A 16,861-nucleotide genomic window follows, 5' to 3' on the forward strand; every position below is an offset into this window, starting at 1 on the left:
AGGATGAATGGAAAGCAGAAGCGGGGGCAAGAAAGAAGAAGAGATAGTTACTACAGAGCTGGTTGCAGGGGCAGACTTTTTTCACCATCTTCCCTGCGCGGCACCCAGAAAGCAAGAATGGAAGGAGCGGGAGAGAGCGGACAGTTAAAACCCGGAAAGCGGATTGAAATTTCCGATCTATGCCACGACATCTGCCTGAGTGAAATCAATGTATCGGAGCCCTCGCCGCAGCTCGTCAACTAAACTCAATACCGGGATTGGCATTCAAGAAACGAAAAAGCGTTACACACAAAGAGCCGAGCATGGCGTACTCAGAAAGCGCGTCCTCCTGCCGCTGGGCTTCAAGGCCAAACGCTCGGAACCCCGGGTGGGCTTTACGCAGGCTGAGTGGGGAGATGAAGAGGCAGGGGGGCGGGTGGCGGTGAAGAGGGAAAGATGAAGAGGACGGGAGATGGGAACAGGGTGCAAGAAAATGAGAGAAAAGACAGTGAGGAAATGTGGAGTCACGACACGCGAGCATGCTTTGCGTGTGCGCAAAGGGGACCGCGGCCCGGGTCTTGATTTTCTCAAGCCTACCTGGGGTGGGAGCGCACAAGCTGCGCGCCGAGAGCGTCACAGAGCTGGGATAGGCCGAGGACAGGATGTCGCCGGAGGGAGCCGCTTTGAGGGGGCGCTCACTACTGCGTTCGCCGCCGCCGGGATCGGCTAATCCTCCCGCCGCTAACTGAGCCGGCTGGCCAGTGCACAGCGCCGGGACGCTCTGGGCCGACGCGGCGCTGCCTGGAAACAGCGGATGGTGGCGGGCGGGCAGGGCGAGCGGAGACAAGGCGGACGTCCAAAACACACACGCAGACAGACACAAAGTGGGGGGGGGGTCAGAAATGTTCAAGCCCGGAGCCTGCGGCAGCACCCGCCCGCGCGCACGTGGAACCAAGCAGAAGCACGAAAACACATACAGTGCGCGGCGTTAAAATCTCGCAATGGCTCGAAACGCGCAGGCAAAAGTAGACGTGGATAGAAAAGGCAACATACCCCCCCTGGTCAAATGCCCGTTTTTTTTTTTTTTAATGGGAGTCACACACCTGCCGCTTTTTGAAATGATGCGTTGAATCGCAAGTGCGCTCACCTGGCTGAAGTGGACTCCTGCTACCGTGTGAGGAGCTGGTTCTGGACGATTTGGCGGATTTGCTCTTGGTGGGTCGCCGCCGCCTGCCAGCCAAGGCGACGACGGGAGGGAGGACTGCGGCTGGAGGAACCTGCGCATGTGAGCAAAGATATCACGTGCTGGAAAAGCTCCATTTTCTGGCGTTTCCACTTCAGTGTCATTTACCTTTCCCAGCCTGGTGAAGAGGCCGTCAATTTCCTCCTTCTGGCGCGAGTGGAGGGCCTGAATCTCACTCAAGTGTCTGGTGGGATAAAAAGAAGAAGGTGAGCTCAAGGCTCGGCGAGCCTCCGCGAGAAGCGCGCGCTCACTTTTCACGCAGGCGGTTGATCTCCCGCTTGAAGTCCTCGTCCTCGTACTCCGAGTCGTTGTCGCTGCTCACGTAGGAGTTGTTGAAGGAGTTGCCGCTGTTCAGACTGGGCAGGGTCACTTTGTGGGGAGCGTCCGGACTCGGGGGACGGCCGGGGTCGGCGGCTCCGTTCGGCGGACTCGGCCCGGGCTCGGCGCTCTGCTCTCGGGCCCGACTGACGGAGAACCTGCCAACTCTGGCTTCAGCATTCGTGGTGACCTGGATGAAAACGCAAGCAGGTGGGATTTACAAAATCCAAATAGTTCAAAGTCAGAAAGTTTTTTACCTGGAAGCGTCCGATGGTGGTGGTGGGTTTTGGCGAGGGGCACGGGGATGCGGGCGGGGAAGGGCGTCGGGACCCACTCGGCATTTTCCCGGGGAGTCCATCCACCACATCCGCCTGTGCGCCTTCCACTCGCGGCGAGGAGCCCTTGTGCAGCGTGTTCTCCGGGCTGGACAGACCGCAGGAGGACGACGACGAGGACGCGCTGGAGGACGACGACGAGGTCGTCGCGGGGGAGGATCCCGTGCGGGCCGGACGCTGCTTTGGAGGCTCTTCGGTGGCCAGCGAGACCTTCGCAGCAACATAGCAGAATCTTGTGAAACAAGAGCGAGGAAACAGGAAGTGGCACACACAATTTCAAACCTGAAATCTCCCGAGTTTGATTCCACTTTGAGGAGCGGCGGCAGGCAAGGGGGTGTCTTCCTCCGGGGATAAGGAAGCTGAAAGTTCAACGGCACGTCCAATGATGAGATGTTGGTGACAGAAGACCCGCAAAGAGCAAGTCACGACGATACATACTTGGTTGTCCCACCGGATGAACGGCACCCTGGGAAGCCTGAAGTGAACGCGCAGGACACAAATTATTCGAAGCGTGGCGGCAAAATGGGTTTTGTCTGATTGGTTACCTGTGCGGATGTGCTAACCGGGACGTTTTCAGGGCTAAGGGCCCGTCTCAGCTGAGCATCCAGGTCCTCAAGAGGCTGCTGGGACTACCAGCGAGAGAAGAGAGCATTAATTTTTATATTGATTGACGAACATCTATATGTAGTATCATATTACAAAGTGCTATTTTTATTATTAGCATTACATTCTTTTTTTGGGGGGGTTGGAAAAAAAATGGCAGTCGAGATCATTTTAATCCAAGATCACATGTTCCCCCCCACAGGAGTTCCGTAAAAGGTTGCGAGTGAATGTCAGCGACGGCTGCGTTTTTATTGAGCGCTCCCAGTTGGACTATTTTTAGGCAAGCGGCGGCCCTCACAGACACAACTTAAGAGTTCAAGGAAATAAAATGATGTGTCAGGTAGTCTGTCAGCGAGTGGCTCTCTCGCCTCAGATATGTCAATTTAAAATTCCCCCAGTCAATGGTTATCGCTTGGCATCATCCATCCAGGCGTCGTAAAACAATCAACGTTAGTAAAAGCAGTAAGATATTATGGAGACGTGCGGCAGTCTTAAATAGCAGCAAAAACAACAACAACACCTGAGTGAGACACGGTCCAGGGAAGGACGGCGGGAGTTCTGAAGGAGGAGAACTGGCCTAATCCCGGAGAGGAAAATGGGAGAGATGAGATTTGCAGAGAGAGAGGGGGGGGGGGTGTCAGTGAATTTGCATGCGAGATGAGTCGTGAGAAAAAGAAAATGTGTTAATCCATGAGCTTTACCTTTAAATGTTAATTGGCAGTGTTACTTACAATCCGACTCCCATTCAAGAATAACTTCAGATATATATATATATATATATATATATGCAATACAGTGATGCTTTGAAATGCAGTGTGGGACCCAACAAGAAACGAGAAGATTTTTGGACTCTGATCTGTGAGCAAAAATTTGCATGCTGGTGGCAGTCAACAATTCTTATTTAAAAAAACAAAAAAAAAAAAAACATGGAGCAACACGTGTCAACAGATAATACTCACAGGCATATATTCTTTATCCTCGGCAAAATACGACTAATATTACTGTGCCTTATTCAACTCGAGGGACCACTGTAAAATTCAAACAACCATTCGAATGCATCGCAAAAGCACTCACCGGTACCCTGGACAAAGGGGTTTTGGATGGAGTGGTCTGGCCAAAGGTGGTAACAGAGTTAACTGGAGGGAATGGTAAAAGTTACATTGCTGAATGAGACGTTTGAGGATAGTCATTTTAAAAGACGTACCAGCAGGTGCAGGAGTGGAGCTCGGTGTGCTGGGGCCCTGCACGGGGGTGGGTGACCCCAGCGCCAGGGTAGTGGGTGGCTGCGGAGGACTGGCGGTCTGGCCGGAGCCAACGGAAGCGGTGGAGGTGCCCAACGGGGAGGAGGTACCCCCCGCTGACGCTCCGGAGGTAGCGTCGGCCGGCAGCGGGTCCCCCTGGGGGGAGACCATCCCTCCCCCGAGGTCCATGAAGAGCGAGCGCAGTTTCTTCTCAAGAGCTTGGATGTCATCTGGCTTGCTTTGGCACTCCGCGGAGGCATCGCACCTGAGAGGAATGCCATCAAATTGCGCAACCAATTCATTTTCTGCTCAACGGTGAGTCACAAACCTCGAGTCACATTCCCCGCAGTGAGCGTGTGTCTGTCCGGCCAGTGCGGCGATCTGCGGCTGGGAGTGTACCAGGGTGGGCTGGACTGAAGAAACATTGGAGGAAGATGGGGGAGCGGCGCCGGCGGTTGTGGGGACGACGGAGGAAGAGGTGGATGAAGTCGATGACGTGGGGGAGAGCGAGCGATGGTCGAGCGGGGCTTCGCTGGCCGGGAGGGTGGAGGAGGGTGAGGTCACCAGGGAGGCGGGAGGGGACGCGACCATCGTCGGGAGGACGTTGGAGACACTGGCGAGGGGTAAGACGGACGGGACGGAAGTGGAAATGGACGCGTGGGCCTGCGAGTGATTCGCCACAGCGGAAGAAGCGGAGGCGGAACAAGTGGGAGACGCATCCTGGTTTGACCTGGAAGGAGCGGCACCACTGGCTGAAGCTTCGACCGCAGGAGCGGACGCCTGTGATGGGGCGGAGGACGACGGGGGATGGGTGGAGCGCATGCAGGCTGGGGCGGTGCTTGGTCCCGGATCCAACTGGTTTTTGTTCTGTCGCAGCTCCGAGAAGGCCAGCTGTAAGCTGAGAGCTCCCGCCGATTTTGACAACCCCAAACCTTGAGTCGGAACTGGCAAAAAAAAAAAGTATTTTTTTTTTTAAATCACGTTGTTTGAGTCGGGGTCGATGATAAATAATTGATTTATCAATTATGATATTGGTTCAATTGGTCACGTAAATTGCTCACCGGTTTCGACAGAAGATGCAGGGGAAGCTACGGGAGAGGCAGGAAAGCTCAGTTCCTTGAGCCTGTCCTCGGGTACGGGGCTGACTATGAATTTGCGGCCCGCCGAATGGACCACTTGTCCCGTCGCGCTCGGGGCGGTGTCTAAACAAACGCAGTTGGGTTAGTGCATCGAAAAGTCACAAAGCTCCGTTTCATAATGATGATGGTCACCTGGCATGGGGACTGATATCGTCAGATTCTGCTCTGTCATGTTACCGGTCATCTGGAAGTCAATCGAACGCAATTTAACAATGAACCGCATGATGACGCACCAGCGTTGACCTCACCTGGCCGCTCGAGTCCCTCTCCAGGCCTTTTTCGTCGGCGTTCTCGATCACCTCCCGGACCTGCTCGATGAATGAGTCCCTCTCGCTCTCCAGGATGAACTCGCTCTGGACCTGGAGACCGCGTCAGCGACTTTAAAATCCTCGCACGGGGGCTGTTAAAAGCATCGCGGCATCACACCATGATCTGCGCTATCTCCTCCGGGTTGTCTCCATCCAGGTCAAACCTGAAGGTGACCATTTTCCTATTGTGAGTCTCCAGCTGGCACTCGGCGACTCGATCTCCGCGGTTGGATATCTTCACATGGACACAAATATATAAAGGAGTGTTTCAAATGTTTTTTGTTTTTTTTTTTGCTTTTTCTAAATTACATTGAGGACGTTGAGTTTGGCTTTGGAGAACTTTTCGTGCCGCGACCGACTGCGCACGGAACGTCTCTGGTGCCGCTTGGCGGAGCGGCCCTCGTGACGGCCTCCCCCTCCTCCTTCATTGCCATCGCTGAGGCCTGAAGCCTCGGAGTAGCCACTGAAATGGTTGAAAAAAAAAAAAGACAAAAGGGGAAAAAAACCCAACAACTCAGCAATAGCGCAACTAGAATTGCAACTTTCGGGATTGTCTCACAGATATTGAACTGTGCTCAAGATCATGCGTTTATTATTACCTTTCTATGGAGGCCTGGGCGAGGGGTGTCTGTAGTTGGAAGTGGGACAGGTCCGATGGTTGAGACACAGACTGAAATGAAAACAGAGTCAAAATAAAAAAAATATATATATACAATCGCGTACACACATTTGGCAGAATGAAATATTGAAAGCTGCGGTATATTGACAAAGGTTTGGGTTCTACTCGGAACCTCACGGAGCAGGGACGTTTTTCGCTCTGCCGCGGCCGGTACCTGGGGAAGGGCTTCTGTAGCAGTATCGGGCGGGGCGGGGACTACACTGATGATTGGCACCATGGTGGCCAACGGCGGGGACACGTGCGCGAGGAGAGGGGGAACAGGAAGCAGCAGAGGGCAAGGAGGGGAGGCCACGGCCGCTGTCGGCACGGTGACGGGAGGGGACGGCGAAGGAGAAGGAGCACGGCTCGCCGCGGGTGCGGGACAGGTGGGGGCGCTCGGGCCGGGCTGACGTGAGGAAGGTCGGAGGAGTAGGTAAAAAGGAGGAAGAGGAGACAGAAAAGGAAAGGTGAGTCAGGAAAGGGGATGGACTTGAGGGAATGCGGCGGAAAAGGGAGGAACACGCACGCAGGCACGCACAGTACCGCTGAGGTTACCTGAACGAGTGCTCGCCGGTGGAGAAAAAAAATGCGTTCGAGACTGGGCGATGGGCTCAGGTCACATGACTGAGCGCACCAACAAGAATGTGAGAGACAAACCCAACACGGGCGGCATGCCAACGGGCGCGAAGAAAAAATAAGCAAAGAGAAGGGAACTGAGGTGAGGAGTGTGCGAGACGTCATTCGCGTCGATCCGCGGTATGGAGTGTACCTGTGTTGAGGCCTGCGGCGAGGAAATATGGGTGGGGCTCTGAGATGATGACGCCACCGACTGGATGGACGCGCCCCCCTGGACAGAGGAATTCAAACAGTTTGTATGGCTTGGGGGCACGGAAAACAAAAAGGAGGTTTCTTTTTCTTACCTGCTGGGGGGTCCCTTGAGGGGCCGGTTGGGGGGCCACTGGGCCTAACAGTGGGGAACCGGGGGCGGGCTGGGCCGTTGAGACCTGAGAGTTGCGGGAAAAAAAAAAAGAAATCAGAATTTGCGTGTGGGTTCCTGGTGTGGAAACGCATGCGTGCAAACGCAAGCTACCTCTACTGGTCTACGTTTCGTACTTGTGTATGCACACATGCGCGCGGGACAGATCGCCCGAGCACAACGGGGATAAAACACACACACACACACGCCACGGGGACAGCTTGGAGCGCTCACAACACCGGGGTTAGGCTCGTTAGGCGGGGTTTTGTTCTCATGCGGGTTGGAAATGAATGGCGGTAATAATAAGCGCGTGTTACAGAAGTCGCAGAAGTCCAACCTAAACACCATTTCCCGCTTTCTTACCCTTTGTCCTCAAACAGTCAAAATCGCACTCGAATTGGGACTATCAGAGCAATATGGACCCTTAGAAGGCTGCGTACAACGTTATACTTGTCAAGACAGGAGCCGAAACAAGTATAGTTGCGATACGAGAGCTAAAACGGACAATCCAAGAGAGGCACGACGGAGACGAACGATCGAAATGTCATGACAGAAAAGCCGCAAACGATGCGAAATGATCCTATCAGCTTTCTAAGGGTTTTCGATGAGTTGTGGCTGTTACCTTTGAAGCCTGTAAAAGATGGTCATAACAAACAGGGAAGCCCCCGCCCAAAAAAAAATAAAAATAAATGAACAACTGAAATGAAGTTGCAAAAACAAAAATCATCAAAAATCAATAAAATACACAATAAAGTAATATCTGCACACTGAATATTTAATCTAAGCCTCTGTGATTTTCGTGTACGTTTCGGTGTGTTTGTTCGCACAAATCGGCAAAGTCTTGCAGCTTTATGGCCTTTGACCAATAAAATAGAGCCACTAAATTTGACCTGATGCAGGCGACTTTGGATTTGTATCGTATTCAAGTATACCATATGCATGGCATACCTGTACAAACACACAGACAAATACTACGACTGCTACCAAAAAAAAAAAAAAAGACAAAAGATGAGGCCGAGACTGCTTACGAAGCTGGCACAACAGGGCAAGTCTCAAGCCAACATGAATGTCCCAACAGAGTTACTTTGAGCAGTGTCACGGAATTCAGACGTGAGACATTGGTCAAGTGAGACGTGCTCTGTCGCATCCGAGTGACTGGAGGCGGGGTTAAATTCACAACTTTGCTACAGGATTGTCGGGATGCTGGTTGTTTTTAGGGTACCGGTACAACAAGAATCGCACATGGGTCCAATTACAGTATCGCTCGTTTGCATGACGAGCTAACAAAATTCATCAAGCAAGCATCGCCGGTCTGTATTTTGAAGAGCAGACATTTTGGAAGAGCGCCGCGAGGTGGACGGCGACTGAAAAAGGACCTTGCTGGCAAAAAAAATAAATAAATAAACTAACAAAAATGTTTGAGTTCATGATAATTTGTCAAGCAACAATACTGCAATAATGCAATCGGACCCATGGCTGTTGGACTTGAAGAACGTTGAAAATGGGAACTCAGTACCAGTGCGGCGTTATTGGCCTGCATGGCCAGCAATGACTCATGGTACGTCATGTTGGCCTGGGAGGGAACCACCCCTCCGTGGCGGGCCCACGCACTCGGAATGAGTGACTCTTGTTGGGGCGCCGATACACCTGGCTCAGCGGCGGGGCTGGGTGGGAGAAAATTCTGCATGGAGGGCGGATGAGCCCAGCTTTCGGTCAAATCGCAGAAGACAGCCGAGGACGACTGCGGGATGGACCGAGCGGCCGAGGGGTCGAAATGGCGAGAGGAGGGAGGAGGCGACTGGAACTCTCCGGCATCGGAGGATGGGAGAGAGTCGCTGGAGGGTTCTGGGCTTCGGTCTTTCGCGCTAAAGCCTGCGTGATGGAGGAGGAGACTTCCCGGCGGTAAAGGCAACTCAGGACTAACGTATGAACACATCTCCTCCGTGACCGGCTGGAGTCGAAGGTACGAGCCCGAGCCGCTCGACCCCGTTGGGGTGTTCTCCTCCAGCGGGAGATCCATGGAGCTCCTGCGGGCTCGGTAGAATCTGGAGGCTAGGAGGCTCGGGTCACTGGCGGCCGCGGCGGCTAAATGATAGTCAAAGACACTCCCCGGCGACGGCGCCGCATCGGCCATGACCGGCGGCGTTGACATCGCGTAAGTGGAAGGTGACGCGTGGTGCTGCGCGTCGGAGGATGGACAAGAAACGGGGCCGCCGGCGGCTTGACTCATGGAAGGTACCGGCGGTGGGATTGGACTGTGCGCGCTCAGTCTTTGCATGATGTGAGAGTGCAAGAAGCCCGGTTGAGGACCCGACTCGTAGCCCAGAGTGGCGGCTGCGGCAGCCGCTTGCCTCTGCTGATGGAAATTCAAAAGCCCGAGCTGGTGCGCGCTCATCGGGTAGCCGCCGTACGCCATGGCTTCGTAATGGTCCAGTAAGGCCGCTTGGTTTAAACTCAGTCTCCTCACCACTTCCTCCTGTTGCGCCCTCATGTCCTTGTATCCGTAGAACGCCGGCTCCGAGCGTCCGGCCGGATGCAGATGCTCCCCGACTCCGAGTCTCTGAGCGGCCGTCGCGAATCCGGGATTGAGCATGAAGAAAGAGGGCGTGTCCACGCCCTCCATGCCGGCGAAGGGGTGCAGGCTGCTCCCGTATCGGGGGTACGCCGGTTGAAAGTGACGGGTGTGAGCCTCGAGTATAGAGGTGCTCTTGCGCCGCTGCGTGTTATAGGCCTTGGGGGGGCCTGTGGGAGGAGGCGAGAAGGAAATGGGGCGCTCGGGGATGGAAGAGAAGAAAAAAGTCGGGGGGTCTGACAGTGATGGGAGAGTGGCGCTCCCCCCTGTTCCTCCGCCTCCTGCGCTCGCTCCTCCACTGTAGGGGTGCGCCATTGAATGCTGCTGTGACAATGAGATACAGTGGGTTTAGGAATGACAGAAAGGCAGTACACCAAAGAGCAGAGTCTCTGAACAACAACGCCACACAGAGGCAAGGACAAAAAAGAATTAAAAAAAGAACCAAAAAAAGAACGGATGAAGGAAAAATGAGGGGGAGATGGTATCTTAAAAAAGGAGGATAAGAAGGAAGGAGGCTGGAAGGTCAAATATTCGCTCCAAGTTGATCAATCTTCTCATGCGTCTTCATTCAGGAAATCTTTTCGGATTAACCGCACCCGAAGGAGCAGCGTGACTTTTTTTAAAAAAATTGAAATTATAGTATAATTTTTTTTATCAAGTACTTACTGCAGAGTGATTTTTTTTCTTACAAAATAAAGACAAATATTTGTTTTTCTTTTTTAGGAGGGGGAGACTGGAATGGCTTACCATTCGTTTCAATGCAGAAAAATGATTCGGAGATCTCGCATGGACGCGGAATAAATTAAAAGTTGTACCTCCAGGTGCCATTCTATTACCCTTTTAATTAAAAGACATTTTAGGGACCTGTAGATTCATTATTGGGGTTTTCCTTTTCCTTACACACTAACCTGTCCATGCCAGTCAATCTGAATTGAATATAATCCTTCTGCAAATTCAGCCGAAGAAGAGAGAGAGCGAAAGAGATGGCTCAGGCACCCAACGTGCCACATGACGTCTTCATGATCTCTTTCGCCCCAACTCTCTGCTTCTCACCACTCAAACTGTGGCGCAGCGTGACGGGGAGCTTTGAACCTACAGGGCTGGAGAAGAGGGCGGGCAGGCTGGCCCGTCGTTGCCTTGCCCTGGGTAGCGAGGGGGCGGAGTGAAGAGGAAGCACCGTCTCCAGGGCCTTGGAGAGGCGCCCGGCGAACGTGTCCCTTTCGGCCGAGCGAGGGGAGGTGGCGGCGAGCGAGGACGACAGCGCTGGAGGAGGTGTGGAGGGCCGCTTGGGGCGCGCCACCAGAGGTGCGGGGGTGAGGGAGTATGAAGAGGGGGGAACGCAAACGGACATGCTACGGCATCGACGGCGGCGGGACGCCGGCTGTTGGTTGGGAGGAAGGTTGGGACGAAAAGGGAAACGAAACAAGTGAAAACGCAAAGACAACAGCAACAAAATAGCAACTGAACCAAATGACACACATTGTACAATAAATTAAACAAAAATGCTGCTCCATTTAAATTCAAGGAAGGCTGCAAATTAAGTCATTTCAAAATTAAATGCAAATGAAAAAAAAAAGAGTATTCAATTTAGCGACTGAACAAGATTTAAGGATGCCGTTTTGTTGACGAGAGCGCGCGACCAAATTGGGGATGCAAGTATTCTGCCCAACAACAGCAACACCAAAAATTTTGTAAATGAAAACTTGAATATGACACCCAATACATAAAAAAAAAACACATACACATGACATTTAAATACATCTCAGTGAAAAAAAAATGCAATAACGTTGAACGACAGTCATCCAACAATCCAAAACAAGGAGGCTGGATGGAGGCGAGAAAAATGAGACGAATATGGGACAGCCGGAAGTTTAAAACCTTCTGATCGTTTTCTCGTGACTGATAAAATGAAGAACCAAACATGCTCAGCTCCAAACCACAAGCTCACATGCAGGCACTGCAATCGCGATCCCACTCCAACACGCCGCGTGACATAACAGAGAGCGCTTCAGGCGAGATAAACGCCACTCACCACTGGCTGCGGCGGCTGGGCGTAGGCCGGGTGCTGCTGCTGCGTGTTGGCGCCACTGCCAGGCGCGGAGGGGTATTGACTCTGGGACTGAGGCTGGCTGGCTGGCGGGCAGCTATAGGACATGGTTAGCTGACCCAGTTGGGGGCAGTCGCTGGAGAAAAGCGAAGAACCCTGACTGCTGTCGGCGCCACCTTCGTCTGAGATGATTGCAAAGTGAACAGAATGTCTTGACGTCGGGGAGATTACGAGTCGGCAAATGTGTGTCAAGTGTGCGTTTTACTTGTGTGCGAGATGCCCGGCTGCTGATAAGGGTGCGCTTGCTCCGCCTCTGTCTCCTCAAGCTCCACCTGGCAAAAAACAAAACCCAAAACCCAAACAAACACATTAACATTAAGCTAAATTGACTCTCCTGAGGAAGCTATGTGGTTGTTTTCAATGCACGGTGTGTAATTCTCTTTGTTTGATGTTTAGTTTGACGGAAAATGTCAACTGGTGGTGACAATGAACAGTTTGAAGCCCCTTTTTTGGAAACTGAAGTTTGAAAAAAGTTGATGCCTTTTAATGCCATCTAAGGCCGTAATTGTCACAAAATCAATGTAAATGATTTTGTTTTGTTTGTTTAATGACCCATGGAAACTCTGTGACAATAGAAAATGATGCCCGACACACCTGCGTATGCGACGCTTTCAGTGCCTCTTGCTGTTGCTCCACCTCAAGTTTCCGCTTGGCCTGCTCTTCTCGCACGAGCTGCCTCTGCTCTCGCTTCCTGAGGATCAGTGATACGCGATCCTTGATGGCTTTGGCCATGGTCTTGTGGTCGCCCTCGGCCACGTAGCCAGACTCAACCTAGAGGGGGGTGCAGTAACAACATTTGTAATTCCCTTCTGACTTAACCCAAACCGCCAATAGTTGATACCATTTCCTGGGCCACATCTTCGGGAACATCCTTGTTGAGGTCAAATGAGAACTCGATGGCTTCGTTGTCTTTGTATTTTCCTGGAAACGCAACGATAAAGTAGGGCAGCGGCGATCGAGTCGTTTTCAAATCAAGTATTCTAACTTTTGCAGGTGGGGTGCGGGTGAAATTCTTCATCTTCTTCAATTCATTATAAAGGACCAAACCTAATTCTTCTTACCTTTGAGCTTCTTGACGTCTTCTATCCGAAGCCACAGTTTGATGGCGATCATTACCCCGTCATCCTCCTCTGCCAGCTCAACCCTGACCCCGGTGTCCTCTTGGAAGAACGCGTGGTTCAACAGGATCTTGATAGCATATCTGCAAGGGGGGGGAGAGACACAAGACTCTATTAGTTTATTTTGAAGAATTGAAGGAATTGAAGAAGCACACAATTGGACTGACTATGTGATGGACTAACAAGGCAGACATTGTTTTCACGTAATCAAAAGGGAACAACAACCACAATTAGCAATCCTCAGAAAAATGTTGAGTTACGTTTCTCAACTTCAGAGCGTCAATCGGTCGGGCTGCGAGAACCGAATTTGACAAAAGGAAGCAGGAAGGAAAATAAGAGCGATACTTTGGTCACCGTGGAGAAAATCAAAAACCGCCGGATGGGATGGGATGGGATACCTCTCATCTTTGTTTGTTCTGATGCAACCCTCGATGATTTCCTTCACTTCAGGAATGGCCACCTTATCAAAACTGCCGGGCTTCACTCCCTGCGTGCGAGTAAACAAGTTAACTCAATAAATTGAACCGATGCTCCTCCAGTTGACTTGAAAAAACAGCGCAACAGCAAAAGAAATTCGATCAGTTGTCGAGATTGAAATGTCAACTGGAACTTGTTATGAAGCCCCCCCAAAAATAATACCGAAAAAGATGAGTGACTTACCTTGAGCATACCAAGCGAAGCGGCTTCGCTTTTGAGTCTAAAGTGTCTCGAGAGTGTTAACCAGCAAGCGAAATGACCACCACCCCTCTTTTCTGTCATTGGCTGTTTTCGCTCTCGAGCTCCCTCTCTGTATTTCACAGTCGCCCACAAACACACACACACTATGATTCCCGGGCCAAACAACGTTAGGACTGATGGGCGGGGGGGTTGTAATGCTATTAGGTATGACAGATGAGAGGGGGGGAGAAAGCACGCTCTACAAGGCTGGCTGGAGGTTAGAAACACTCAGGAGGAAGGGGGGAATGACTTTCGGGGCCAAGATACACTTAAATACGCTTCTTTCATTTTGTTTTTTTTAGTATAGACGTTAATTGGGGTGACTCGTCGGGACACGCAGGTGAGATGAGAGGGGCACCTCGGGAGGGGTAGGGGGTGGTCGGAAAATAACGCATGCGGCCAACTGGTTGTTTGGACAAAAAAACGTCAGGTTGGCTGTCATTACGGGGGAAGAACAGGGGCGTTGTTCAGGCTGCGGACCGGATTTTAAATCAGGGCCCTGAGGGTGAAGTAATGCGATTTTTCATTTGGAAAAATTTAATTTGGCAGGTGTGTTTGGAAGTCTGACGGACACGCTGAAATTTAATGAAGTCATAAAAACTTATTAAAACAAAGCTGGGCGGAATGATGACTGCTTCTTTTTAGTCCCTCTCAAGTGATTCAATTTGAATTTTAATGCCATCTAAAATCCCAAAAAGTATTTTGTATGGAAGTATTGATTTTGGATGATGTTTTCTGGTTTCCTCCGAATCAGAGACTATTCTAGGACAACCCCACCCCAAATTAAAAAACAAACAAACATACTGTGCAGCCAAACGAATCTCACGCAGTGCAAAACACTCACGCTGGTTACTCGTCTGTAGATCTGGGCGGCATTCTGGCATTCCGAATAGGGGTACTCGGAGGTGGCCATCTCCAGCATGCACATCCCAAAAGCGTAGACGTCGACAGATTCATCGTACTTCTCCTCGTACATCTCCGGCGCCATAAACTCTGGCGTACCTGAACGCACCAGACAGGAATATTCCTTATACCGAGTGTATCAGCAAATATTTCACTTCACCCTTTCCTGCTCCCTGTAACCTGATAACATGATTAGCTGTCCACTGCGGTAACCGCTGTCCCTGAAGCGTAAGACATCCTTACCTATGACGCTTTTGGCGAATGAGGCCCTTTTCAGCGTGGCTAATCCCAGGTCACCGATCTTGACCGAGCCGGTGGGCCCGGTGATGAAGATGTTGTCGCACTTGAGGTCGCGGTGAATGATGGGCGGAGCTCTGGTGTGCAGGAAGTGCAGGCCCTTGAGGATCTGCCGGCACCACGAACGGAGCACCTTGATCTTCATCACCTTGAAACGCTTTAGGTAACTGCCAGGAAAAAAAATTAAAAAGCCCAGAAATAACTTTATTGAAGAAGTCTTCCATACCACAACTGAAACTAAGGGGTCAGGATCAAACGAGGACAAAAATGTCTATTAGGTTTGCGGCATTTCCAGGTTGATTTTCCTCATTGGATATCAAACATGGACGTGTTTTGAAGTCAGGTTGGATCAAAACGAGGTCATTCGTGGTCCAATGGATCTTCGATTTTAAATGGACACACAACAGAATAATCTAATTTTGTCCCTTATGCAAGTTCTTTTAGATCCGAGAGCCAAAACCTTAATCATGTTAATTCAATATTGAATAGAAGAGCTCTACCCTCTCATGAGAGCCAGTGCTACAAATGTTTGAAAAGTTCTCAGACGCTCTTGTAGTACATACAGGGGTGCTTTGACTCGAATCACTTCAAATCCTTTCTCTCCATTGAAATAAATTGAAAGGCCGTTCCGTTCCAGCCTCCAACACATTTTGTAAAATGGTGTTTTCAAAAGTGCGATAGCACTCCATATCGTACTTAATAAAAATGTACAATCATGAAATAATTCAATAAAACAAAACATGCCCTTGTTTGGAATGATCGAAAGGCCCGATTGCTGCTGTCTCTCATAGTTCAAGGCACCACTGTCGAATATCGTAAGCACATACACAGATAAGGGACCATGTATAGAATTCGATATTCCCATGCTCCCGTATCAGTCATCCCCCTCATCATTCCCGGCACTTTAACACATGAGGGTCACCCCTCCTTCAGAGCTGTCATTTGGACTACAGCCAACACACCATCGAGGGGCAGGCAACCACTTAACATTGTGCCACTGATTTAAATTCTTCTCTGGCTTCTGCAATACTGCACAGTATGTGACTATAGTAGTTAAAATCGACTGGAAATCTCCCAGCGTCCAGTAGAGGGCACTGTCGCCTTTGTAAGCTTTGGCCTGCTTGTCGCTGTGTCACTAGTGGCTCATTTTCGTGTCACGCAGAGACGCTTTTGAATTGACTTACAACCTCTAGTAAAATTTAACTGTTGTCGTGCCTTTTTAGAGTGTTCCGCCCTTTCACCCGGGCTGAACTGTAACTGTCAGCGTGCTCATCCACGCGTCTGCCCCCCCCCAGGCACGCTTCACTTGGTCCCTGCCTCTTTTTCTCTATGCCTGTCCATCCGGTCGACAGGAATGAGAGGAATCTGCAGCAGAAGCAGCATCTGGCAGGTGGGCCGGTGTCCCGCCATGCACCATGCCGGGGAGGTGGGGAGGGGATGGGCGGAGGGGGGTGTCGCCTGCACACCCGCGTGCTCGTTCCACATTTTGCCTTGGAAAGGTGGAACCGCATTGAATAGCCCACATGCTTCCATCAAGATGGCATGTGGTCACCGCGTGGACAATGACAACCAAAGACATTGATTCTTCACGCTTATTTTTGTTTTGTTTTTTTCACTTTGGGGTGGGGTGCATAGGGCAGAACCAGCCAGCAACGATGTTATAAAAAAAAAAAAGGAAGTTAAAATATCAGTACTGACGAGTTATTCCTCCGAAATTAGTTCGATTCGAGTGATATTTGTGCCAAGAAAACGTTTCTGAACGATATTTGATAAAATTCAAAAGTAATGGCATTTAAAGTATCGGTGAGTACAACAATGTATGTACTCAGTTCCAGTTTTTATTATTAATTCTCGATTAATTTTTATTAATAATTAATAATTATTTTATAATGTTATTTTATTATTAGATATTTATTATTATTATTTTATTAATAAATTATTATTTATTTTTTAAGCAGTGCATTCCTGAGTTGCTACTGAGTTGGCAGAAATTCACTCACGGCAGGTTTCGGTCTCTATCACAGTACATGTAAAACTCACGTCTTGAGCGTGCCCGAAGTCATGAGCTCGGTAACCAGCACGATGCACTTTTTCCCCTTGCACGGCCCCTCCCAAGAGTCGTAGAAGCGAACGATGTTGGGATGCTGGAGGCCCTTCAACATCCCGGCCTCCTCCTTGAAGCGTTGTCGCTCGGATTTGGACAGCTTCCGGTCCTGGAGACACAACGGGAGAGAGAGAGAGAGAAAGAGAGAGTGAGGAGAACAGGAAGCGTGATAGCAGGATGGAGTGGAGGCGTGGAAGCGATGCTTCCCAGGTACCCAGGTTGCGGACGGCGGACCGACCGGTA

General features: G+C 50.7%; 2 protein-coding genes across 20 annotated transcripts in view; one reads left to right on the forward strand and one right to left on the reverse strand.

Annotated features, from left to right (window-relative positions):
- LOC127593837 (ninjurin-2-like) overlaps positions 1-16,861 on the forward strand; it is a 150,184-nt gene that overhangs the window by 98,284 nt on the left and 35,039 nt on the right. The window lies entirely within an intron of this gene.
- Positions 1-16,861, reverse strand: part of wnk1b (WNK lysine deficient protein kinase 1b) — a 40,675-nt gene that overhangs the window by 3,192 nt on the left and 20,622 nt on the right. For 4 of the 18 annotated variants that reach the window (XM_052055483.1, XM_052055481.1, XM_052055484.1 and 1 more), the window contains 34 exons: positions 16,555-16,727; positions 14,461-14,681; positions 14,159-14,316; positions 12,996-13,084; positions 12,541-12,680; positions 12,321-12,400; positions 12,074-12,250; positions 11,685-11,751; positions 11,405-11,601; positions 10,469-10,753; positions 8,317-9,696; positions 6,745-6,828; positions 6,594-6,671; positions 6,000-6,230; positions 5,766-5,836; positions 5,476-5,629; positions 5,285-5,401; positions 5,107-5,217; positions 4,991-5,042; positions 4,781-4,921; positions 4,048-4,663; positions 3,683-3,984; positions 3,553-3,614; positions 2,999-3,055; positions 2,421-2,504; positions 2,314-2,350; positions 2,158-2,234; positions 1,798-2,085; positions 1,474-1,730; positions 1,331-1,406; positions 1,127-1,256; positions 577-780; positions 291-383; positions 52-93 (listed from right to left, as the gene is read on the reverse strand). In XM_052055483.1, the coding sequence (XP_051911443.1) occupies positions 52-93; positions 291-383; positions 577-780; positions 1,127-1,256; positions 1,331-1,406; positions 1,474-1,730; positions 1,798-2,085; positions 2,158-2,234; positions 2,314-2,350; positions 2,421-2,504; positions 2,999-3,055; positions 3,553-3,614; positions 3,683-3,984; positions 4,048-4,663; positions 4,781-4,921; positions 4,991-5,042; positions 5,107-5,217; positions 5,285-5,401; positions 5,476-5,629; positions 5,766-5,836; positions 6,000-6,230; positions 6,594-6,671; positions 6,745-6,828; positions 8,317-9,696; positions 10,469-10,753; positions 11,405-11,601; positions 11,685-11,751; positions 12,074-12,250; positions 12,321-12,400; positions 12,541-12,680; positions 12,996-13,084; positions 14,159-14,316; positions 14,461-14,681; positions 16,555-16,727 (6,331 nt within the window). The other 14 variants (XM_052055485.1, XM_052055487.1, XM_052055488.1 and 11 more) reach the window with 14 other exon arrangements.

The sequence above is a fragment of the Hippocampus zosterae genome, chromosome 21, assembly GCF_025434085.1.
Source record: "Hippocampus zosterae strain Florida chromosome 21, ASM2543408v3, whole genome shotgun sequence".
Taxonomy (NCBI): Eukaryota; Metazoa; Chordata; class Actinopteri; order Syngnathiformes; family Syngnathidae; genus Hippocampus; species Hippocampus zosterae.